This window comes from Etheostoma spectabile, chromosome 15 (genome assembly GCF_008692095.1).
Source record: "Etheostoma spectabile isolate EspeVRDwgs_2016 chromosome 15, UIUC_Espe_1.0, whole genome shotgun sequence".
Classification (NCBI taxonomy): domain Eukaryota; kingdom Metazoa; phylum Chordata; class Actinopteri; order Perciformes; family Percidae; genus Etheostoma; species Etheostoma spectabile.
In genome coordinates, this window is record NC_045747.1 from 16,783,379 (window position 1) to 16,808,525 (window position 25,147).

The 25,147-nt window shown below is 39.1% G+C and overlaps 3 protein-coding genes across 5 annotated transcripts in view; 2 read left to right on the forward strand and 1 right to left on the reverse strand.

Moving 5' to 3' along the window:
- The first annotated feature begins 3,141 nt into the window (after window positions 1-3,141).
- coro1a (coronin, actin binding protein, 1A) lies at window positions 3,142-12,382 on the forward strand. Of its 3 annotated transcripts, none has more exons than XM_032537978.1 (11): window positions 3,142-3,244; window positions 4,497-4,700; window positions 6,698-6,820; window positions 6,937-7,066; window positions 8,019-8,200; window positions 9,087-9,206; window positions 10,280-10,384; window positions 10,470-10,615; window positions 10,778-10,835; window positions 10,930-11,145; window positions 12,019-12,382. In XM_032537978.1, the coding sequence occupies exons 2-11, from the start codon at window positions 4,503-4,505 to the stop codon at window positions 12,109-12,111; spliced, it is 1,371 nt and encodes a 456-aa protein (XP_032393869.1). In that variant the 5' UTR covers window positions 3,142-3,244; window positions 4,497-4,502; the 3' UTR covers window positions 12,112-12,382. The 3 variants fall into 3 exon arrangements, with proteins under 3 accessions (XP_032393869.1, XP_032393867.1, XP_032393870.1); XM_032537976.1 differs by lacking the exon at window positions 3,142-3,244 and adding an exon at window positions 3,679-3,699; XM_032537979.1 differs by lacking the exon at window positions 3,142-3,244 and adding an exon at window positions 4,306-4,328.
- Window positions 12,383-12,431: 49 nt separating this feature from the next.
- Window positions 12,432-15,599, reverse strand: cldni (claudin i). The gene is made up of 3 exons (XM_032537985.1): window positions 15,424-15,599; window positions 13,965-14,097; window positions 12,432-13,563 (listed from the first exon to the last, which is right to left on the reverse strand). Exons 2-3 carry the CDS (start codon window positions 14,094-14,096, stop codon window positions 13,057-13,059), a joined length of 639 nt encoding a protein of 212 aa, XP_032393876.1. The 5' UTR covers window position 14,097; window positions 15,424-15,599; the 3' UTR covers window positions 12,432-13,056.
- Window positions 15,600-17,438: 1,839 nt separating this feature from the next.
- The window catches only part of ppp1caa (protein phosphatase 1, catalytic subunit, alpha isozyme a), a 13,241-nt gene continuing 5,532 nt past the window's right edge, over window positions 17,439-25,147 (forward strand). Inside the window, exons 1-2 of the mRNA XM_032536812.1 lie at window positions 17,439-17,700; window positions 18,017-18,132. Of these exons, the coding sequence (XP_032392703.1) occupies window positions 18,078-18,132 (55 nt within the window). The 5' untranslated portion in view covers window positions 17,439-17,700; window positions 18,017-18,077. The remainder of the gene's footprint in view (window positions 17,701-18,016; window positions 18,133-25,147) is intronic.

A 25,147-nucleotide genomic window follows, 5' to 3' on the forward strand; every position in this document is an offset into this window, starting at 1 on the left:
GTGTGTGTGTGTGTGTGTGTGTGTGTGTGTGTGTGTGTGTGTGGGTGTTTGTTTTTGAACTTCTGTTTGTGAGAAATTGTGATTGCATTGGACTCTACATATACAGTATCTCACAAAAGTGAGTAACCCCATCACATTTTTGTAAATATTTCACATATTTTCATGGGACAACACTGAAGAAATGACACTTTGCTACAATGTAAAGAAGTGATAACAGCTTGTATAACAGTGGACATGTGCTGTCCCCTCAAAATAACTCAACACACAGCTGGCAACAAAAGTGAGTACAATGTCCAAATTGGGCCCAATTAGCCATTTCCCTCCCCAGTGTCATGTGAGTTGTTAGTGTTACAAGGTCTCAGGTGTGAATGGGGAGCAGGTGTGTTAAATTTGGTGTTATTGCTCTCGCACTCTGTCATTATAGTCACTGGAAGTTCAACGTTGCAGCTCATGGCAAATAATTCTTTGAGTATCTGAAAATAAAAGTGTTCGCTAATACTCCTACAACTATTATTGTTACTCTACATAAAGATTGCCTAGGCTATAAGAAAATTGCCAACACCCTGAAACTGAGCTGCAGCACAATGGCCAAGACAATACAGCGGTTTAACAGGATAGGTTCCACTCAGAACAGGCCTCGCCATGGTCGACCAAAAAAGTTGAGTGCACATGCTCAGTTTCATATCCAGAGGTCGTCTTTGGGAAATAGTGCTGTCAGCATTGCTGCAGAGGTTAAAGGGGTGGGAGGGGTAAGCCAGTCAGTGCTAAGACCAAATGCCGCACACTGCATCCAATTGGTATACATGGTTGTCTTCCCAGAAGGATGCCTCCTCTAAAGATGATGAACAAGAAAGTGCGCAAACAATTTGCTAAAGACAAGCAAACTAAGGCCATGGATTACTGGAGCCATGTCCTGTGGTCTGATGAGATTAAGATACGTTTATTTGGTTCAGATGGTTTCGAGTGTGTTTGGCGCCATCCAGGTGAGGAGTACAAAGACAAGTGTGTCTTGCCTACAGCATAGTGGTGGGAGTGTCATGGTCTGGGCTGCAGGAGTGCTGCCGCCGGAGCTACAGTTCATTGAGGGAACCATAAATGCGGCTGTGACATACTGAAGTAGAGCACAATCCCCTCCCTTCGGTGACTGGGCCACATGGCAGTATTCCAACATGTGATCCCACAATGACCCAAAACACACCTCCAAGATGACCCCTGCCTTGCTAAAGAGGCTGAGGGTAAATGTGATGGACTGGCCAAGCATGTCTCCAGACCTAAACCGCTATGAGCATCTGTGGAGCAACCTCAAACGGAAGATGGAGGAACGCAAGGTTTTTAACTACCAGCTCCATGATGTCATCGTGGAGGAGTTGACAAGGATCTCAGCTCTGGTGAACTCCATGCAATTTAATTCAATTCAATTTTTATTTATATAGCGCTAAATCATAACAACAGTTATCTCAATGTGCTTTTCATAAATGAGCAGGTCTAGACCGTACTCTGTGATGTTATTTACAAAACCCAACAATTCCCACCAAGAGCAAGCACTAGGCGACAGAGGGAAGGATGCACAGGAGGGTTAAGGCAATGCTGGAAAACAATGGTGGCCACACAAAATATTAACACTTTGGTCCCAATTTGGACATTTTCACTCAATTTTGTTGCCAGCGGTTTAGACATTAATGGCTGTGTGAGTTTTTTTGTGGGGACAGCACATGTACGCTGTTATACAAGCTCCACACTCATTACTTTACATTGTAGCAAAGTGTCATTTCTTCAGTGTTGTCCCATGAAAAGATATAATGAAATATTTTTAAAAAAATGTGAGGGGTGTACTCACTTCTGTGAGATACTGGAAATGGCTTGAGTTCTTTAAGTAGTAAACCAGGGGTAGACCTTGTTAGTGTAATAGAAAAGGTCAGTTTGGGGTTGAAGTTAATAAATGGGGTTTTGTTTTAGAATTGTAAGCATCAACGTTAGGTGTACACAGTCTTTAGTAAGATTAGGGGTTAGGAAATAAAATCAAACACGAGATCCAAACAAAACAACATGAGATGGTTTTAGTTATAATTTTAGGTTTTTTTGTTTTTAGGGTGGGGGAAAGGAAATGCATTATGTCAAAGGAGGGTGTGTGTGTGAGAGAGAGAGAGTGATAAAGATTAAGTGAGCTCACAATGATAAACAGATGAGAAATTACGTCACTTCACCTCTTCAAGGAGTAGATTAGAGCTTGTTATATAATTACACAGGTTAATTAAAGGTTTAAAGGGGTGCTTCAGCAACATTGCATGTCCTAAAAGTTAAAGGACTTGCAAGTGACGGATTTAAAAAGTTGATGCAGCAGAGACTTTAAGTACCTTCAATGGGTCAAACTTTCAATACACTGGATTCTACATTTCCCATAATGCAACTCAATAGTGTATTTTTTTGGGCCTTCCTGACTGATTTAAGATTTCACTAAGGACTAACCATGACTAGTTCTTTGCTATTCATGACGGAATAGATGTAGTGCTTCTTTATTAAATGAATACGGGGTTTAGTATTAAAACAAGTGTGATATTGCTTAAATTAGGGGTTTGGAGATGAATCCAAGCCATGTGAGGTTCTTACAAAATCTGTAAAACATGAGAGAAATGAATGGTCATATACTGTATATTAACTGCTTTTTCCTCAGTAGACCTCCAATATATAATTTAGCTTGAATTAAGCAAACTTTTTGGGGGAAATCAGAGCACATAGTAAAGAATAAATGTTATTGAAGCATTTTATTACCCCTGACAGTTTGTCAGCTGTCTCATCAGATTTCAGGGTAAACTGTACCTTAACTTTAGTCAGGTGTTTATTTGACCTGGGAATGCTTTTCAACCCTTTTAATGATCACTGCAATTTTCAGAAAAATGTAGGAGGCAACAAGTGCCTGAACCTGCTTTTGATCTGATCTACGTATAATCACAATGTGCGTATGTGTGTATCTATTGTCCTGACATTTTTATCTTGATTCAATCTAACAAAAGATCACCTAAAACTCTCACCGTCTTTCCCCTTCATCTGACCTTCAGTTTTTCAGCCCCTGAAATGTCACAGGAGACACCTCCCACTTCCACGTTCATTTGAAACTCTCACTTCCTCCATGTCGTTTTGTAATGTACTTTAACCAACAGTCTCCTCTAAGTCCTCATTCTGGTGGCAGGGTGTTTGGTGCTCTGCCGGAACCCCTTGAGCTGAATCACCCCCACACAACTCCCAGGTAGGCCTGAAACATCTGTCTGTAGTTTTTCGCACAGCGTGTTTACACCTTAAAAACATCGGGGAAGATATCAGTTTATTATCTATAATAGGTACATTTATTATATGATAGGTAAATAACAAGTAGAGATAACAGAATGTAATTCAATTGAATCTAGCGTCTCTCATCCTCATGTTCCTCATGGCTTGAGTTCTCCTGTTTCAAGTAAGTGAATTGTTTCCTTTGTACCAGGCAATGTTTTCCATTACAACAGATACAGACAGCAGCAGAGAGAGATTATTGACATGCATTTAGGTTCCTGATAAAATTACGGCTCACTCTATAAAGGATTATTAAATTAGGTGCAGAGCCGCCAGAGAGGTCTTGTGATGCACATGCAGCAAAGCTGTTGTACTCTTCTGAGTCTGAGTTTAGGCGCGGCTGCAGATTTCAGGAAGTAAAATCTACTAATGGAGGTAAAGCAAAACATATTTAGTGTATTTCATTGGTGGGATTGTTGCTAAATAGTACAGGGTTTGTTAATTTCGCAGCTGGTTTTGATTGAACTTGTGCATGATTTTAGGCTTAACACATATCTGTTTTGGATGCATTCATTGGATGTTATTTAACTTGGGACTTGCTAAAATATGTATTTGCAAGTACTTATTACCTGTGGGAAAATTACTCAGAGCATAACTGTGTGAATAACAATTTTGGCGAAAAAGAACGGTTGGTAGTTTTGCTGCTCACTCTGAAGGATGTGGTTTTAACTGCCACTTTGGGGAGCTCATCAACTTTCTCGGGCATACAGCGTATGCTCAACTGATGGCAAATAGTATTGTTTTCTTCATCCTGCTGTCTTGTACAATTGTCTTGAGCATGCACAATTACTCAAGCAACACACAGAATCCCAAATTAAAGAGCGATAAGGGGACAGAGTAGCAGTTGCAGACAGACTAGAGGAAGCAGTTGTGAAAGCTTTTGCTTCCTCTTTTTTTTTTGTAGCTTTCCTCTGTCGTGTCCTTCATCTGTTTCGTCAGCTTTGTGTCAGTTTATCATTTTCAGTTGAACTCTACACGCATAAACAGAAAGGAAATTACAACAAGTAACTTTTTTTTGACATGGTTAATCGTATATGAATTCAAATGATGACATTTGGTGTGCTTTTAAAATGCACAGTTATAGATCTCTTTCCACTGTTTTACTACAGGCTTCCTGGACATACTTTTTTTTTTTTTATCCCGAGCACTAACTCATCTTTCTTTCTTTCCAGTTCACCATGTCCAGGAAGGTTGTGAGGTCCAGTAAGTTCCGTCACGTCTTTGGCCAGGCTGTCAAAGCTGACCAATGCTACGATGACATCCGCATCTCCCAGATGACGTGGGACAGCAACTTCTGCTCTGTTAACCCCAAGTTTGTGGCCATGATTGTGGACGCCAGTGGCGGCGGAGCCTTCATGGTGTTGCCCCTGAGCAAGGTGGGTCACAGGAAACACCCTGGTTGTATTGGCACAAAGATTATTCTTGTTAGATCTGCTCTATTCTATATCTCTACGGCTCTTTGTGTCCTCATAATACCATTTTTGGATGTGTTGATCATTTCAAATGCAAGTTGGTGTGATATTTTTTTGTTTCAGCACCATGCTTATGGTGCCATGGCAGAGCTTATTGAACTCTGCTTGTCACCATAACACATTCAGCTGAATAAGGAAGTTTGATGCTGATTTTGAGTCTTTCTACACGTCACTCTCGTTGCTGTTGAGAAGTTTTCACCATATTAGGAGTTCGTTGTCAGTTCAGTCAGGGCAGGATGTGGCTTCAACCCGGTTATTCTGCAGTCTCTCATGCAGTACGTTAGGTGGCTTGAAACCTCTTTATTGAATTTCATGTGCCTAAAAAGGTGGCAAATTGCAAACCTTGTAGCCTTGTTTATGGTCATCTGAACATCTAAATTTGTCAAAGTATGTGAGCTTAACAAAGCTTTGTGTTGGATCACTTACACATACCCCTAGGCTTGGGCATTTTTACTATATACATAGGGTATCTGCACATCTTGAAATGTCTTAAAGCATTGAATTTGCCTTTGAATTCCTCAAAAAAAATGTCTTCTTTTTATTTACAAAAGTCTTAAATATTCTCTCTTGCCTGCTGTAGGCACTAATACCAGTTATACTATTATTGGTAAATCCATTCACACATTGGATTCCACTCATCCAGAACAGGTCATGGTAATTATCATCTCAATGAACACTTATATCAGTAGGAAATATTGTTAAATACTGCTGGAAAGTACTGACAAAAATGTGATAATCATAAATCATTCTTGGCCATATTATTCCTACAGGTTTTCCACCATACTTTCATACTGATAACTGTGGAAAAGGTTTTTAATTTGCATTCTATGTGAAAAAGTTTCAAATTCAACTTGGTGTTTTCTGCAGAATCCACATTATTCATGGTCTAACCTCTCGTATAGTATACAATCCTCAAAGGGAAAAGATTTGTTAAGGGACCAGTGGGCGTGAAATTGCAGAGAAATGTACTGCAGAGACATGGAAATCCTGTTTTGAGATAATTATTGGTGCTATTGTGTATATCTCATCTCATTTCTTTTTTTTATACTAACAAATCAGTTAGTTAATAAACAACTACAGAAACCTAGTGGAGCCAGATGATACAGTATGATAGAAAAAGTGCTCAAAAAATGTATTTTCAGAATATTTCAGATACAAAATTAAATTAATTGTCATTACGTTTTTATGTTCCCAGGGCTTATTCCTGTTATTCTAAAGTTGCCACTGAACTGGGTAAAAGGGCATTTAAATTGGCTAATATTTGCAAACTTGCTTGAACCTTCGTCAGTTGGTCTCTTAGAAGCTTTTAAAACAATTTTGAACGACATGGCAGGCACATCTGGCTGCAAATGTCTTTGACTGATTGTTCTGTTTGATCCCTGATGTGGCGAACATTGCTGGATATCTTGATGCTTTATGATCCTGTAATTTATTATGTATTTTTATTGTGAATAATTAAATGTTTTATATCTGAAACTCTGTGCTGCAACCTCTTGGCCAACCTCGTAAAAGAGATTCTTAATCTGGTTAAAGTATTGTCCTGGTTAAATAAAGGTTAAATAAATACTAAATAAAATGATGCCCTGGGGGAGGCATGGTGTTTCGAGGGAGGGCTGCCCAGATTGGGTCATGGAAGGAGAAATTGAGGAACTATGGGATTTCATCTCCTTGGCCCTGATCCCCACATTAGGAGATTAGGACATTAGGAGTAATTGGAGGCGAAGCTGTATCAGCTGATTATCATCTTCGTCCTCCTACATTGACTAAATCATTGCATTTTTTTCTCCGTCATAGTTGTGTGTAACCTTTCAGTCCCTCGGCTTCATGTGACACTTTCCCCACTGGGGAGGAGATTTTGAGAGTTGTATTCACCACCCGTCTTTATGTTTCTGTCTCTGCAGACAGGACGTATCGACATGTCCTACCCCACTGTGTGCGGCCACACAGGACCGGTCCTGGACATCGACTTCTGTCCTCACAATGACAACATCATTGCCAGTGGCTCTGAGGACTGCAGTGTCATGGTAAGCATTGCTGTATTGCAACGGCGTCTTTCAGTTCGATCTTTCAAGCATTTCAGTTTGCACTAAAGCATGACGTGACGTCGTACTGTAAGTCTAAATTGTTTCATGTTATATAGATTTGGGAGATCCCGGACGGCGGGCTGACCACGCCACTCACAAATCCTGTTGTCAAGCTGGACGGCCACTCCAAACGTGTTGGCATCCTGAGCTGGCACCCCACCGCCCACAATGTGCTGATGAGTGCAGGTACTACACCGTCATAAACCTGCTGAAGCCAGGATCTGACAGAGAGCTCTTAGCTTGTAGATTTGAGGAACTGGGGTGGGATAATGTCACAGATGTTTCGTTCAATGAAACTAACACCTTCGATGAACAGGAAGTTAGTTTAGGCTCCACCCACTTTGTTCACACTCTTGTTGACACTTTAGTTCACAGCATTACCCTCCCCTCAGTTTGTCTGTGTTACAGTGTATAGACAGCGAACCCTTGCTGAATCATACTACCAACGGCTGAGAGCTACTAGGCAGTGTGGTTGATATTGCTAATATCAGGTGCCTGGGTAGCTCACCTGGTAGAGCGTGCGCCCATATATAGAGGTTTGATCCTCAACGCTGCGGCCCTTTGCTACATGTCTCTCTCCCTCTCTCACCTTTCAAGTCTTCAGCTGTCCTTAAAAAATAAAAGCCTAAACAAATTGATTTGATAATAATAATAAATGAAGAATAATTTAATTATCAATCAGCTCTAACTACTGCTAATATACAGTACAAAGCTTGGATTTATGAATGTTCCAGATTTTAAGACTGGGATAACGATGGTAAATTTCTGACATTTCCATTTGATTAAAAGATAATTAAAAAAGGATGCAGAGTTCTTTATGTGGTGCTCTTTTCTTTTCTGTGTAGTCATAGCAGCTGTCACTGCTGTTGTGTATTCCAAGCACAGTAGAAATGTCGCACGTGTATCAGAGAATATTTTCTAGGAAGGAACAGAGAAGCTTTGACTGTTTATGAAAGTCAATGTGAATACTTTTATTACTTGGGCATAGAGCTTGAATCAAGCATGCCAAAACGTGCATGTTTTTAATGAGAAAATAAAGCTGACTACTACTGTGTTACTTACCTGGAATGAATTTGATTCATACCCACGGTGAAGCCTCTTTTCCTATTCTACTTTTGTCACTGTTTTGTCCATGCAGGCTGTGATAACGTGGTGATTCTGTGGAATGTGGCTCGTGGGGAGGCAGTAGTGAAGATTGACAGCGTTCACCCTGACGTCATCTACAGCGCCGTCTGGAACCAGGACGGCTCCCAGATTCTCACCTCTTGCAAGGACAAGACCATGCGGCTGCTGGACCCACGCAAGGGCACTGTCATCACCGTAGGTTTCCCTGTTACTCGGTACTGCAGCTTTACCGAACATGTCTTCAATTACATTTCTCTGCAAACATCTGGAGTGACATTTAACTCACAGGCTAGAATGATTTAGACTGCAACTAACGGTTGTTTTCATTATGGATTTAATCTGCCAGGTGTTTTCTTGACTTATCCAATCTAAAGTTCAGAATACTATGAAAAATCACACAATTTCCCAGACCACAAGGTTTTTTCTCTTACCAACGCCCACAGATATTCAGTTTACTAAAATGTAAGATAAAAAGGCAACACATTCTCACACCATGCTACAGATGTTTGGCATTAATGCTTGAAGAATGTCTTAAATTATTAATTGATCATTCAAATGAATGCAGATACAATTTCGACCAATCGACTAATTGCCTCACTGGCTAATTGTTGAATGATATGACAGTTGTATTTTCTATAATTTGTGAGTGTTTTCTTTAAGTAACACAGCTAGGATATAATAACGAATGAAGATATTCTTCACTGCTTTTTTTGCTTTTATATGCAGCAGTTTGTTGAATTTCAGTGCAAAACTTTAGGAATTTGATATTGCGTCTCTTTTCAAAGTCTGAAATGTAACCTTTTTAATCAGCATCATTATCTAATTCTTTATTAAAAATCTCTTCATTTATTTTTTACTGTTATTTTTTGCTCGAGAACATAATAATTGGAAAAAAACAATTACTTTAGTTTTTTTCACAGTACTAAATCCTTAAAGTTAAATAATATTTCCTTGTTTTTACTATTCATATTGAGTAATTCTGTTTTTATCCAGAACGTAGCTCTGAACAGGGAATTGGATTCAGTAAATATCTTTCTGTAACACCTCCACCTCTGCTCTGCTCCGCCTCCCACCCCTACAGGAGAAGGAGAAGCCTCATGAGGGCTCCAGGCCTGTCAGGGCTGTGTTTGTCTCCGGTGGGAAGATCCTCACCACCGGCTTCAGTCGCATGAGTGAGAGACAGGTGGCGCTGTGGGACCCAGTAAGTGTCAACAACCTGCATGTTCAAGTTCTTTTGTCTCAGTCTCTGCTGTCTCTCAAGCTCAAAATCGTTTTCACTTTACTAAGATTCATGTCATTTGACTCAATTTGACTGACAGTGGCCTGGAAACATGAGCAATAAATAACACTTGATCTGATTGGTGCCCAGGAATGTCATCACGTTTTTTCCAACTGGGTCTTGCCCACTTTAAACCATTAAGAAGAGCACAGACAAATCCAAAAAAAGAAAACTAAAACTCTCTTATGACATCTTTATTAACAATATTTTAGTAAGATTTTTACACACATACAAAAATGGCCATGGGAAATGCCCATTCACATAAAGAAAAACTAATACACAAAAGTGATTAGGTTAGGGTATGAAAGGAGAAGAAAAAGAAGCAGCAGTAGTGATGTAATTCATGATAGGGTATTCTAAGAAAGGGTTTCATATTTTGATAAAAATGTTTTGTTCTTAATCTAAAACAGTTTGAACTTGGGGATAGAGGTTATTACACGTAGTAGAAAACAGTTTTTTAGGGCCTTCAAAGATCCCCTCCAGCTGTTCTTTGGATAATAATTAGTGTCTGACATGGATTTTATCCAAATGCATTTAGTCACCTTGTTAAGAATATGTAAAATTGCATAATTTTAGCAGATAAACGTGAATTCAGCCTTCTAGTGTCAAACTCTGTGTAATACATCCATCTGCACAGTAAAGCTCAAACATCCAAGGGACATAGCAATAAGAAAACACATTTAGGGGGATTTTAGATTTCAGACATCATTTGAAAAAATCTTGACAGTTGGACTTGGTAGGCTGTTTTGTGGTACTTTTAAAAACATTTGTAATCTGTTATTAGGGAGTTATTTTATGTATTTACAACACTGCTGTTTCACAACTTACAGCTTACAGCATTATGGGTGCTATTGCTCTGCAATTTTCCACATCAATCTTGATTAAGTCCTTGGCTTACCTGTCTTTTTCATACAAGATGTTGTATGATATATGATATTGGATTGGATAATTGGATATGATCAAATAATTCTTTGTATCTGACTTTCTTTTAACAGAATAACTTTGGAGAGCCGTTGACCCTGCAGGAACTGGATACCAGTAGCGGCGTCCTTCTGCCATTTTTTGACCCAGACACTTGTATCGTCTACCTCTGTGGCAAGGTTAGATATAGATGTTGTTGTTGTCTTTCTGTGTCTGTCTCACCCACACGGACACATGCAGCTGACACTCCCATCTTCTTCACAGGGGGACAGCAGTATCCGTTACTTTGAGGTGACGGATGAAGCTCCTTATGTCCACTACCTGTCCATGTACGGCAGCAAGGAGAGCCAGAAGGGGATGGGATACATGCCCAAGAGAGGCCTGGAGGTCAACAAATGTGAAATTGCCAGGTAAAGACATTCATGTCTCAAGAAATCTAAGGTAGCTCAGCGTTTTCAGCTATGAAAGTCTTCATTGTGTTTAAATGTGTCCAGTTCCTCCAAAAGAAACTTATTATCTTAATCTAGGCTGACAGAACAACCTAAAATATGAACCAATATTTCTACCTTCAGGTTCTACAAACTCCATGAGAGGAAATGTGAGCCCATAGTCATGACAGTGCCACGCAAGGTACAGAGCTACGCTATATACTTTTATCAGTCAAAATAAGTTAATTTGTGCATTTTCTGTCTTGAACTCAATCGAAACTTCTCTGCCTGTGCAGTCTGATCTGTTCCAGGAGGATCTGTACCCAGACACCGTCGGCCCTGAGCCTTCAGTCGAAGCTGATGAGTGGTTTCAAGGAAAAGAAGGCCAGCCTATTATGATCTCTCTAAAGGACGGGTTTGTGGCAGCCACCAAAACCAAGGAGTTCAAAGTTCACAAGACTCTTCTGAAGACCACGGCTGCTTCTGCTGGGAACCAACAGGACAGCAGCCGGGTGAGACATTTAAAGCTAAATATTTTGTTACATTTTGGGCTCAAAAGTTGCAGTGGTGGAATGTAACTAAGTACATTTACTCAAATACTGTTATTAACAAATTTCACTTGTACTTTACTATGTAACTTCACTATGTATAATAATTTTTTAGTTCAAAGTTCAACTTAATTTCAATTTTAACGCCTCTGAACATCCACACCGGTGTTTTCAGTTATTCTGGCTGATTAGACTCTTTTCAGTTTGAAGGTGGGCCAGAGCTTTGAAGGGAACTTATTAGGTCACAAATTCTTTCTACCAATTAGGATGACCAAGGTGTCATTTGTCCCGCCCTAACAGGCACAACAGCACTAGACGTCAATCACTCAGTCTAACCACACCCAAACAGTCCTGGAAAAGGTCCAATTAGCCACATTACTATGAACAGCTGTGTGGATATTCAGGGCCTTTAAATATAAAATATAGGGCATTTGGATACATTAAAGAACTGCATGTACTAGCTACACAATGTGCTATTTAAACATGAAGGTTTCGCTTATAAAGTAATGCATTGATTAAATAACAAACTATGTAATAATCTAAAACTCATGTCTAAGGGTATAGTTTTGATGCTTTAGGTAGTTTTACTGTACTTTTAAAGTCTTTTGTAATATTTTGGATGCAGGGTTTTCAACCTTGCCGAAGTATTTTTTTTCACGTATTGGATACTATATGTAACCATTTTTGTGGCTCCAGAAAAATCCTCCTATAATTTTTTTTATTTGCTTGGAAATGAAAACGCCTGCAACCTAGACAACAAAAAGTATTCACCAATTCTGTGATATATGTGTAATCAAACATTCTCACATCATCACTCTATCTGTGTCTGTCTCTCAGGAGGTTCAGTCCTTGAGAAAGGAGGTGAAGGACCTGAAAGCAGCGATAGAGGAGCTGACCAACCGTGTGAACGAGCTGGAGAGCAAGCATTAAACTAGAGAAGTTTAATAAACAAGAACAATAAATCAAAGGCAAAAGTCAAGAGCGAAACAGTAGGTGGGAAAAAGACAGTGAGAGAAGAGTGGTCTGTTGTAAATCTGATTTGCAGTGAGACAAAGGGAGAGATTGAAACCTACAGCTGTAAGGACGCCTCCTTTTTTCTTTGAAGCTTGAATTTGTTTATTTGGTTTGTCTGATCAATTTTTAAAATTCCTATTTTAATATATGCTTTTAGTTTGAAATAAAATCCTCTGTATTTTCAAAACAGTGTTTGCGGCTTTTTTGTGTGAAATGAAATACACATGAAACACACATTTGAATTACATTACAATTTTAATTATTTATACTCATCATCATACAACCTGAGAAACAAAACAAAACGAGAAAACGTTATATAAAATGAAATGTCGTGGACGTTTAAGATCATATGGTCAAAGGAAACAAGTTCACGCGGATGCTCCCTGAGGTGACAAGACAGAAAACAGGCAATATAGACAGTAGTAGATCTAAACTAGTTGTAAATATGAGGCAGTAGTGGTGTCTACAAAAAGGCCAAAAGGGCAGAAATGCATCATAGTTGATATTGTACTGTATATGTCAAAGCGGCAACCCAAATAAAAACAGTTTTAATTCTAACATCACAAAATGTGCGTAATCAACAAGTATACCATTTGTTTTCCATTTACTTTATAACAGTGTATGCATAACCCAGCACCAAATACTAAAACAGTTTTAAGATTTAAAACGTCCCCTGCATAAGTATGAAAATGAAAAAACTGGGAGACAGTTGTCAGAATTAAGTATTTACAGAGATTTTTTTTTTAAACGTTTTTCCTAAAACAACCCCTGATGTCGTCTACTTTGTTTCTTCCCAGTCTTTTACCAACTTAACCCCTAGCCCCTAATTTCTGTCAAACACCAGTCCCCTTCATAAAGCCACTACACATAGTTTTTATTGGCGGCGGGGGCGGAGCTATTGCTGTAGTACTTGGCAGTTCCACCGGAGCTGCCAGATTTGGGCCTGCTGAAGCAGCAGATCAGACCTCCAGACAGAAGGAGCAGCACGCCGGCCCCCCAGCCCACAAAGATACACGCTCCCAGCTCCATCTTGTTGGAAGCATCCACCAGGGGGTTGTTGAAGTTTGTCACAGTACTGTTAGCGGACCAGCTGACGGCGATGATTACCAGGAGGCCGGCCAGCAGCATGCCCACCCCGGCCACCAAGCTGATCTTGGGCTTGGCATCTTCGTTCTCAATGCAGGTGGTGAAGTCGGCCCCACAGAATAGGATGAGGAGGCTGAGGCAGGAAAACATGCAGCTGATGATGGTCATGGCACGGGCGGCCTGCAGGTCAGAGGGCAACACCAGCAGGGAGTCGTAGTTCTTGCATTGCTGCTGGCCGGTACTCTGCACCACACAGCTCGTCCACAGGCCCTCCTGTCTGCTCTACTCACACACACAAACACACACACACACACAGTTATCTAACACGTTTACAGATTTGTTCTTTTTTTCCACACAAACCATGTGATGAGCTCATTAAATATGATGCACTGTTTAAAATAAACCTGAAAATGTAGCAATTCATCACTCCAACAATTAAAGTTAAGGTTAAAGTTTTCTTGTAAGCTACCAGTATCAGAAATCATCTCAGATTTACAGTAGTTGTTCCGTCACGTTTGTCCCTGTATTAACAGACCTGTCTCAGTGTTTTAGGGTTGTGTTTTTATTGTACATTTTAGTGATGGAGTTCAAGATATACTTCCGAAAGTCAGAAGAATACACTGTATGGTAGGCTTTTAATTTTGGTTTTACATACCAGTCATAAAGAAGAAGCTTTTCATTACCTGTGCAGTCACGATGTTGGCTCCCGTGAAGGAGGACACTTTCCAGAGTGGGACAGCGCAGCACACAATGACCCCGATCAGGCCAAAGACGCAGAGGGCCACACAAACAATCTGAACTCCAACAGATCCCATTCTGTAAAAGGACAAGAAGGAGGGACAAATCAGAGGCATGAGGGTGATAAATTCAGCTGTCCACTAGTTTTCAATACTTAATTTTATTCTACCTCCAACTTAATTGTCATCTTAATCTTAATCATGTTAATCTTTATGTTTTTGTAATTTATTTTTCTCTCAAAAACTTTGCATCCCAAACCATCTGATGAGGGCTTATTTGGCTCTCTTAAGATCTTAGATTTCTACCTTTTCTTCTACTTAAATGCTAAAAAATGTGTTTGCTTTTGTTTTATTGTTCATATGATCGACTTTAAAATCTACTTTAAATTCCCAGTGCCGCTACGTAAGTTCTGTGCTGATGTTTTCCTCCTTTGGGTAGAGAGGAGGAGTTGTTCAATCTCCTTAACTGATCCAACATGTAAGGACAATTTACGTGTTGATCTGTGGTTTTTTTGTGATCACATAGCTGAACGCATATTCAGACAAACACCCGTTCTCTCTGACAGGCCTTCACAGGATTATGTTGCTTAAGGCTACATTTTAACACACTCGTGTCCCGACAAGCCCTGGCTTCCCGGACCTCCACCCAGCATACATGCAGGTGCTACAACTCAACTAAATATCTAAAAAATTATACACATTCTTACATTCTCTCTAGACATACGGTAAGTTTTCATAGAGTATACATTTAAACTTCTTTTCGTGCGAGGAAGCTCTTCCCTTGGTTCTCCATCCATACAGACAATTTGAATTATTGTTCACCAACACCCAGAAGAACACATTTTGTCTCAAAAGGTCTCAACATATGACAGTTGAACCTTCCTTCTCTATAAATATAATGAAATAATAAAGGAGAGTCAATAACCCAGTGAGGGTTGGACAGGGTAACTATGGCTGAATTAGACCAGGATAAAAAAAAAAACATCAGACTTTCAAGCATATGTGACCCAACCCAGGTCACACACTTCCTCACACACTTCGGGGCAGATTGAACCCTAAAACTAATCTAATTTGGGTCAGTGGATTTAATATTGGATGTTTTTTTCTATTACTAAAAATCATATTTTCCCTTAAAATTAGAATCCTACTGTATTACACTTCATTTGTTAATTGACAAAGGTTTTGTTAAGTGACACAGACACGCTGCTGAGCTTTTCATTCCTTTTTTAACTCTCTTACAGCTGTTCATTTGCACTTTTCATGATTTTTAAGGCGCCTATAAAAAGGTGTTCAACTAATCCCTAATCCTTTGATCCTCTGTCATTCCAAGCTTTTTCAGAATCATATCTCTTTTCAAAACTCACTGTACACATCTGAATAAAAAGTGGATAAAAACGATGCCTACCCTTTAATCTGTGTCCTCCGAACTTGATGGGAAAATTGAAAAGTTAGTGTTTCTTTGGATTCTTCCTTTCTTCCTGTCTGCTCGTTGTTTTGAAGATGCTGTTTTCTGATGTACAAGTGTTGTGCAGAGACCTGCTCATAAAGTGGGGGTATTTGTAGAGGAATGTAAGGTGTGGGCTGGGGTTGTGCTTGAACAGGAGGAGGGAAGGACCTCAAAACCAGACTGGACTTGTCCTCTGCGTATGTTTCCCTCTCTTTTTCCACCTTAGACCTGTCGTGGTGCTCCTAGGAGTTCTCACCTAACTCATCGCTGTGGATAAACCAGGGTTTCCAGAGAAAAGATTTGATGATGTCTTAGCATATTTAAAGTTCATCTAAAACCACACAGAGTTTTGTTGTTGTGATTGCAGTGATGATTCTGAGTGACTCATTTTGCCCAGGTTACCATACCTGCACATCCCAGACCACCCCCCTACACCTACATCTGTCGAAACTGTGATGACGCATGTAAGGAGACTAATTTAGGAAATCGAGACAGAGTTGGTTTAGGACTTTTATGCCATGTAATAAGTGGGGTTTCATGGATCATAAGACAATGAGGAAATAAAAAGGAATGTTGTGAAACCAAAAAGTTTATCCTCTATTAACACATTCAGAAATACGCAGACGGTGACACACAATGTTTTGGTTTGCATAATATACAGATCCAATTAGATTTTATTTTGGAAGAGGGTTAAGTGATGGAGCGGCACACAGAGAATGTGGATGCTGGACTGGAATTGTAACGTGTTGTATAATTTAATTGTAATGTCATAAGACAAATCCTAACAATGAGGAGCTATTTCTGCTACTATTTTGTGGTTTTACTACAGTTTTGTAGTACATCCTCCATTTTGAATTTGACCAGTGTCCAATGGAGTTCTTCTACCCCTTCTACTTACTTAGAAGTCAAAGTAATACTCACAAAGTTCTATTACAAGTAAATTTAAGTAAAATTTTACTTGACTAGGTCTAATAGTACAGAAGTGCAAAATAAAGTATTAAAGGTAAATATACTTATAATGCAGAAATATCTATATTATCATATATTACATTATTGTATTATTATTATTATTATTATTATTATTATTATTATCATTATTGTTATTGTTATTATTATTATTATTATTATTATTATTAGTATTAGTATTAGTAGTAGTAGTTTTTATTTATTATTATTTAATACATTAATAGTTTTTACTGCCAGTTGGTTTAGATGGAGGTTGAGGTAACTTTCACTATTTCACAAACTGTTGGGTAGTGTGATCTATAAAAATACTTCATTTTTTTAGCTCATCATATGTTTAGAACGTGAAATCTTAATCTGTAAAAATATATATGATTAAAGATGTCAGATAAATGTGGTAGAGTAGAAGTATACTATTTTTACACCAGTGTGATGTAGTATGAACTTGAAATACTGAAGTAAATTACAAATACTTCAAATTTAAACTAACTTATACTTAACTAGTTACACATGCATGCTATTAAATGTCGGCCTACTTGTTTTATCAAAATGTAGCTATGAATCCCACAGACACTTGGGTGGAGTCCATCAAAAGAAATTCAGGTACATTTTTTTTAAACCCACAGAACGTTATTTTAGTCAAAGTTTCCAGTGATGCTAGTTGAGTACTGGGAATGTGTTGAAAAGGATGCGAGTTTTTTCTTTTCTTTCTTTGTTCCATCCAATCTATGAACTCAAGATTTATTCGGCAAACCCATTTTTAGTCGGAATAAAACCTAAAACTATGAGCCTCCAAAAGGTGTTCATTACAGGGCAGGTCAGACGTAAGTGGCGAATGGTATTTTTAGGTTTTGACCTATTTCATACAGTTCATGGTTTAGACATAGAAATAGAAAGAGATGGTTTCACACTGCAGTTCCATTTGCAAACACTCCATGGCGCACTTTGAGCCCTTACTCCAGCTAATGTTATCGTAAACAACTGGGGGAGGTGGTTGAGTGACGTACAAGCATGCGTCCAATCAAATTAGACAATTCGGGTTCTAAATTGAAAGATGGACCAATCATATTCTCAGAAACGTGTAAAGTGCTCGGTTTGATTCAGCCTCCTACGTTACCGTAGACACTTCGGTTCACGGCCCTCTTTTAAAGTTCCTGGGGGAAGAGTGGAGGGACTCGGAGAAGCCGAAGGAAAGAGGCCAAGCTTGAGCAAGGGGATAACAATTTTCACAGTATTCACCCCCAGGAGGACTAGCGTATAACCGAAGACAAGGTTCGGGGATATTCTATCGGTTCACAAGTTATATTAGCCACATAGGTAACGATAGCTAACTAGCCGTTCAGTTTTGCTGCTGCTAGCTAGCTAGCTAGTTCATATGTAGCTTACGTTACATTGCTAGCAGCTAGCTAGCTACCTAGCGAGCTTGGTTAGCTCAAGCTCGCAGAAGCTCATTCATTGTTTTAGTCTGCAAACGTTGCTCGATTAGCTAGTGCGAGGCCCTCGTTTGCTAACTAATGTGAGTTAAAACGTAGCTATATTGCGAGTAACTGTCAGTGCATGTCTTTTTCTTTTTGTTCTTGAAATCTAGCTAAGGTGCAACACGGAAAACCAAGGTCTTGACTACCCGAGAACGTCAGAAAATAAAGAAAATGGCGGAGCCAGACAAATTAAACATCGACTCTATAATTCAGCGTCTCTTGGAAGGTGAGGAGGACCAAAACCACTGTGTAGCAATGTTCTTAATTTAATCAATATCTTGGTATATGGTAGATAAATGTGCATTGTGTATATATCGGGTAAGTCGGCTGAAGTTAAAGGTAAGCACGGTATGTTGTAGTAGCCTACTTAAGATTTCTATGCTCTCAGACTCGATGGTTGAATGGCAACCCTGCTCTTTACATGTTGTTTAGCTAACGTTAGTAACGCTATTGAATCGGAGAGGTATTTTTTTATCATAGCCATCCTTTTCTGTTTTCATCAGCGATTCAAATACTGCCGTGTTGTCTGCAAATGAAGGGGACGTAGGTGACGTTCCAGAGTAAAGTACCACGAACAAGGAGGAACATCACACACAGTTTACGATAATTACACCTCCTCAAACAACTGGTTTAGGCTTTATGGTTTTTGATTAATGTATTTGCGTTTCATCGAAGAGGTACTTCTGTTTCAGCACAGAATTAGAGAAATGCCCTGCTCTGAATAATTGCTGTTATTAGTTGGAGGATTTGAAAGTGGTCATTTGCAATATGGGAGCGAGGGATTACTCTGACTTGTTTACATTCTTGGACACTGGCTTAACATTACTGTAAGAACAGTCTTGTTATAGTTTTTTTCTACCCGATTTGTAGCCCTTTCTCACCAGAGCTTCTCAATTGCATGGATGCAGTGTTGTTGTGCTTTCTGTTTTACAGTTGAGGATCCGATTACAATTTGCAGCCACAACCTTCCCAGAGTGACTTAATAAAGTGTCAAAACAAAGATGCTTTGATTGGCACATGCTTACTGTAATACTGTGTGAAACTGCTGTTTGGCCTTATCGGCTGCGCCACTGCTGTTTTTGAAGCGACATATAGATTGCTTTCATTGTTTATTAATTCTCCATGAGAAATATGGTATTCGTTATTTCATATGTAAGGATAGTTTTTAAAAGTTTTTTTTTTTAGTTGCAACTTAACATTTTGGCAAATGATTCAAGTTTAATTTTGCATATGATTCAAGAGACATTTTTAGGCAGAAATGGAGTAATTGTTAATCTGTATTGGCTCTACAAATCCGACATAAATCTTTCCTCCAATGCCAACTGTAAACAGTGTGCAGAGATCAATTTGTTATGGTTGGAGTTGCTTGTGTGTGCAGGGCTGTTTTATCTTCACATCCACATGACAATTGTGTTCTAGGAGACCTGAGGATATCAAATACAAACATAGTTTTGTTCAGACCTAACTGCACAGTTCATCTAATGCACAAATAGAAGGTTGTGGCCTCTGTAGATGTCCTTGTGAGACAAATGCGCTATTTGGGAATTATGCCTCCTTCACACTTAGTGTTTCCCGTATGAAACTCTTGGTATACAGACATCTTTAACTGTTTCACAAAAGCAACATCACGTATGTTGATTAGTGGTCTTGTGGCTTCTACCAAATGTGATTCATAAAAAAATGTGCCTTAGGTTATGCCTGAACTCAAGCAAAATGTCATCCGCTCTCTCTCTCCCCAAGCAAGTGGAATAGTGACAGTACATCATCACTCACAAAGTCATGGTAACCAAGTAAACAGGATGAGTACTACTTGTCATTAATCTTAGACAAAGTGACAAACGGCAACGAAAGCAGCAACAGGAAATCCGCACTCATGCGGCTCCCGTGAAATAGGAAAGCTACAGTTTATTGGAAAATAGCATTGTGGACACTGAATTTGATGAATTTACTGTTTCTCAGACCCCAGATGAGACAAGAAGCTAACGTTAGCAAAAGCTGCCGTCCCTCTGCCTCCCCGCTGCACGAGATGCTGTATTCCTCCAACACGCTGTAGTAATACTAGCTACTGTTCTGAAACAATTTACCAGGTTAGTGGGGGTGCTTACCGCTAAAATCCAACATGAAAAATGTAGCTAGTAATGTTCACTCAGCATTTGTTTTGTTAAACTGTGTGTAAAATGAACGATGACTTAAAATCACTGGCTTCAGGTAACCTTCCAGCGGTACTGTCTGTTTGCTGGATAGTTTCAAGGTAACAGTCGGGAACTAACATTAGCAGATAAGCCCATCAACAGCGACGTTATTGTTCATATTTTGGCACAATGTTTCTGAGTGTAGTGTTCATAGTGACTGAAAGTGTGATGTGAGATGCAAAAAAGAAACCACATGCTGTTTTCAGGTAACCTTAATTTTTGATGTTCAACAAAAACTGTTGACCCTTGCCGCAGCTGAAAAACATTCTAGAGGAAACACTTCTTCTGAAAGCTATATTGTGTAAGAATTTCTCCCATCTAGCAGTGAAATTATATATGACAACCAACTGAATATTAATTTCTAGCTCCTCCCATTCCAAGCGTTTTTTAACTCCTACAGTGGCCGTATTATTCAAAGATTAACATGGCTTCCAGTACGCATCCATGTGCGTTCCTTCCAGTATTGTTTCTTTTAGAAAATAATTACAAATTGCATTTAGTTATTTAGTCAGTTAACATGTTGGTTATGGCCTCTGTAAAATTTAATAATACTTTTAATTTAAATATAAGTTTTGCAGCACAGTCAGGCCGCATGGTGGTTCAGTGGTTAGCACTTCTGTCTCACAGCAAGAAGTTCTTGGTTTGAGTCCAGGTTGTTTCGGGCCTTTCTTTGTGGAGTTTGTATGTTCTCCCCATGTTTGCATGGGTTTCCTCTGGGTACTACGTAAAGACATACTTCCTTGGTAGGACTATAGTTGGAAATTATCCAGTTAGCTAACACTGGCGCATTTACAGAAATGTTGATTAATGTGCATTGTCCTACTTAAATAAATAAATCTAACATCAGCTTTCAGGTTCCAAAATAAATACAAGCTAATTTTAGTCAAGTATCAGTAGTATCATTATTCTTTATATTGTACGAGATTAATAGTGATTAATTGTGTGTGAGTAATTTCCAGGTATGTCCCTCCTTGGCTAATGTATTTTAAAGATGGAAGGCATAAAATGGCTGCCGCCATTCAAGCGACTTGCTTATATGTATTCTGAATGGCAGATTCTACGCTTACGAGAATACTTTGATTATTTGGTGGAAGTAAATACACCGTGAATGAGCACATATTTTTGAAAGAACGTTTTATTTTTTTGTGTGTGGTAAAAATCAACTCAAAAATTACACACTGTAGCTTTAAATAAAAGCCCTTCATGATCAGCCTAAACTGAGCTGTTGGAGGTGATTAGGATTATTCACAAATATGCAGATAGGCAATGGACAGTCGTTGTGCCTCCAGGGAGTTTAACTTTGACTGTGGACCCTGTCTATCTGCTGGGCAGTGTTTTGCACATGGATTGTTGTACTTGGGCCGTGACAAGGTTGTCTGCCAAACGCAGGGGAAGACAAATAAGCATGATGGTGGCAGTTTTTATATCCTCTTATGTAACTCACTTGACTTTTTGTTGACATTTGTGGTTTTATTGCTGAGAGTAACAACTCACTAGTTAATATTACTGTTGTGTTGGTCCACTCTGTTCAAGGCTATTGAAGAGTACTTGTCACACTGCAGGTGCTGCATCAAAAGATTGATAAATTATACTCCACACCAGAGGGCTGTTTCACACAAGCAGAATTCAGAACACCAGGAAACGGATAAAGCGAGGCTTGACCTAGATTAATCAGTGCATCCCGGCTTTATGCGTTTCACATTGGCCAAGCCAAGTTGAGGAGGTGCTACTAGGTCAAGCCAGGTGTAATTAATTCAGATTATTGATCTTCAACAGACTACAAAGTCAATCACAGATTTACTGATGCTGAATAAACAACTTAAGTGACACAGTCATAGTTATACCATTCAAGGAGTTACTTAAATGGTATAACTTCAGTCACTGAATGCTTGAAAGGAAATATAGCGTGAAGATCAATTACAACCACTGGCCTAATCCACCATGCTAGAATATGAAAATGTAGGCTGTATTATGCACACACATATCTCTCTTATATGGCCCAATATAGGCTATAGTATTAATTTCCCGAATGACATCTCATCTGCTAACTTTTGAGGCAAAGTGTGCAACTGATTTTTTTTTTTTTGTGTGTGTGCAAATAACAAGTATCTCCTTGAATGGTATAATTGTGACAGTTTCAGTACAGTGGTTAGTAACTATCATTCAGTCAGCCCACTATTGTCTGCCATGCTTCTTTCTTCTTGTTTTATTACAATGGCCAGGTTTCCTTTTTTACACATTATATGGTTATCTTCCTCGTATGGGGATGAAAAGAGAGACTCTGAAACTAGAAAGAGAATTTATCATTCCAAGGCCCACTGTAAAGCATGACTGTAATACAATGTAGCTTATTGATCAGGTAGGCATATTTCTTAAGTTCATAGAAGAGAAGTGATCTCAGTGAAATACAAGTGTTTTTCATGAATGTACAGTAAGCTACGCTATATATGATTGGTGCAGTGAAGTAGGACTGTAATTTCAGAGCATTGTATAATTGTGAAACCTAATGCTGCAAAAATGCCAAATAAAATACACATGCATGTGGAAGCCATGTTTATATAGGACTCTAAATATTGCCCTTATCACTGACTTATGACTTTATCAATAATATATATTCTAACTTCGAACAACAATATGAAATAAACATAGTGGTAAAATGTATTTGTAGAGCACTTATCACACATAAAAATCAGTGCTTTACATAAATAATACAAGAGTATAACTAATTAATCAAAAGGATTAAAACCAATTAAAATAAATGTAGACCGGTCAACCCCAAAATTGTTTAAATGAGTGTCTTTAACTGAGCCCACAAAAACAGCTGAATGTAAGGGTGGAGGTGACGCATTCCACTGTCTCGGTGCTTCTAACTCAGAAGATTGATCACTATGGGTCTTGGGTCAGAGATCAGGGTGTTACAATGCTCAATGCGAGATGAGATAAATGCATGTAAAAGCATCTGAAGTTCAGCAGTTGAAACTACAGATCTAGGATTTCTAATATTTCTTAAGTGGGGAAAAAAAGTGGACAGAAGAGGAAAGAGGCCCAATACATTGCATTGTGGGGCAAGCTTTTCTGGAGCAACAACCAGAACCTCAATGTAACAACTATCACATAAATAATTGTAAACATAATGGTCATAGTGTTATTATGAAAAAAACACTTTTTCTTGGTTTTGTGGTGGTGTTTTGGGTCTTGGTGCTTCCATACCAAGCTATCCATGCTGTTTTTAGTGAGATACAGGTTTCTGAATGTCCTCTGCCTTCAGTCCCTGGGTGAGCCGTTCAAAATCTCCACGGCTTTTTACATCACTAGCCAAGATCAGGTGGCTAACCGTAGTACATGCAATCTTGTTCTCAATGGCAAAACAATGGCTACAACACACAATAGTTCACCATAATCTACTAAAGAACTACTTCCATGTCTCTGTTCTGCAGGTATTCCACAAGAGCCCCTCGTTTAGAAGAAGTCTCCCAGCTAATCTTGCCTTGTACTGACCGAAGTTGGAGAAAGAGTTATCAAGCTGATGTGATCTTACCTAGCTACTGCGCATGTGCGACTCCCAACAAAGATAGTACAGAAGTGAGATGTCTCACTCTGTAGCTAAAACAGAGACCCAAACACACAGGGTGAAAACAGGATCTGCAGCAATATGGTGTTTTTTGAAAATGAAGCCATGTAAACCTATTCTGGTACAACTTAAAAATACAATTATGAACCTGAAAATGAGCATAATATGGGCACTTTAACACAATAGGCACCAGGGTTAATCAAGCCTGCTTTTAGCCTGGTCTGGAGCACGCTAGCAGCAGTGAATAAATCTCCATTGTAATTTATGTGCCACTGCTTTCATGAAATAGTGTCAGGGCTAAATTCAGCCAGGATAACTGGAAAATCCCAGCTAAATCCGCTATCTAGGTTTTGTAAAATAGCCCCCAGCTCAGTCTCCTATGGCTACAACAAGGTAACCCTCTAGATTGCTAACTGTGTTTTGAGACCAAACCAATTAAATGTGTTTGGATAATGAGCAGTTTCAATTGGATTACTTGCATAGATCTAGAGTTTCACTTAGCTCTGGGAGTGTGTGTTGCTAATGCATGTCTGGAGAGCATGACATCACATAAGCTCAGCCAGAACACCCAGCACTGAGTCAGGAGTGCTGGACCAAACCAACTGTTGATTCCAGCACTCTCTGCACCCAATGGCTTTTCTGTTGTGCTGGTCCAGCTCTTTGTTTTCTGACCCCTGAGTGGAAAGCCTTTTGTCTGTATCCCTCACGATAAGCCTACTGTTGCCCACTGGCTATGTGGCTAACTTTGGAGTAAGCTCTATCAGGGCTTAGCTTTCTGTAATCCAGGTTTAAAGTGAAGAGCAGCACTGCAGTATATACACCTACTTTCCACTGTTTAAGACTTTGCTTTTATTTTCTGCCATTATTTTAGATCTATTTGAGGTCTACTCGCCTCCCTCTCCAAGTGCTTTGCAAGCACTATTTAAAAGATCTGTTTTACTAAAAGAGATGGTTTGATTAAGAGCCAGGTTCTCTTGTAACAACCATACACAAGGAGTGAAGGACATCTGTGATTTCCTCAAGTGATGATTGGACAAAAAACATGACCACTGTACTGCTGTTTCCTTATGTATACAAGCAAATGTTTGTTTGACAATTATCAGCAATTATTCATCTGTGATTTGTGAGATCTTAATTCCCAAATTGTTTACATGTCATTTATTCCTGCTTTGTCTAAGAAAAAAATCCATCCAATTCTAAAAATCCAACTAATCTCACGAAATGGTGCATGTATGACACGCCCATTCGTATGCCATTGTTGACGTTTTATCAAGCTGCATACTCGTTTTTTTAGCCCGTTTATCAACGCCATTTGGCCTCCAATGACTTGCATTACCTTGTGATAGCGTGTGAATTTACGCCGTTGCAATTAGTATGAAAGGGCAATAAATCCACACAGGACTTTCACTCAGGAGACCAGGGATTGTGTCCTGTGTCACATTTCCTAAACTCGTTTTTTTTTTTTTTTTTACACTAAA

Bases quoted from the DNA above. Each gene is read 5' to 3' on its own strand.
- coro1a (XM_032537976.1), top strand. The intron at 10,836-10,929 runs GTACAGAGCTAC...CTGCCTGTGCAG, and splicing joins TCATGACAGTGCCACGCAAG to TCTGATCTGTTCCAGGAGGA. The intron at 11,146-12,018 runs GTGAGACATTTA...TCTGTCTCTCAG, and splicing joins ACCAACAGGACAGCAGCCGG to GAGGTTCAGTCCTTGAGAAA.
- cldni (XM_032537985.1), bottom strand. From the start codon at position 14,096: ATGGGATCTGTTGGAGTTCAGATTGTTTGTGTGGCCCTCTGCGTCTTT. The intron at 13,564-13,964 runs GTAATGAAAAGC...GTGTGTGAGTAG, and splicing joins CCAACATCGTGACTGCACAG to AGCAGACAGGAGGGCCTGTG.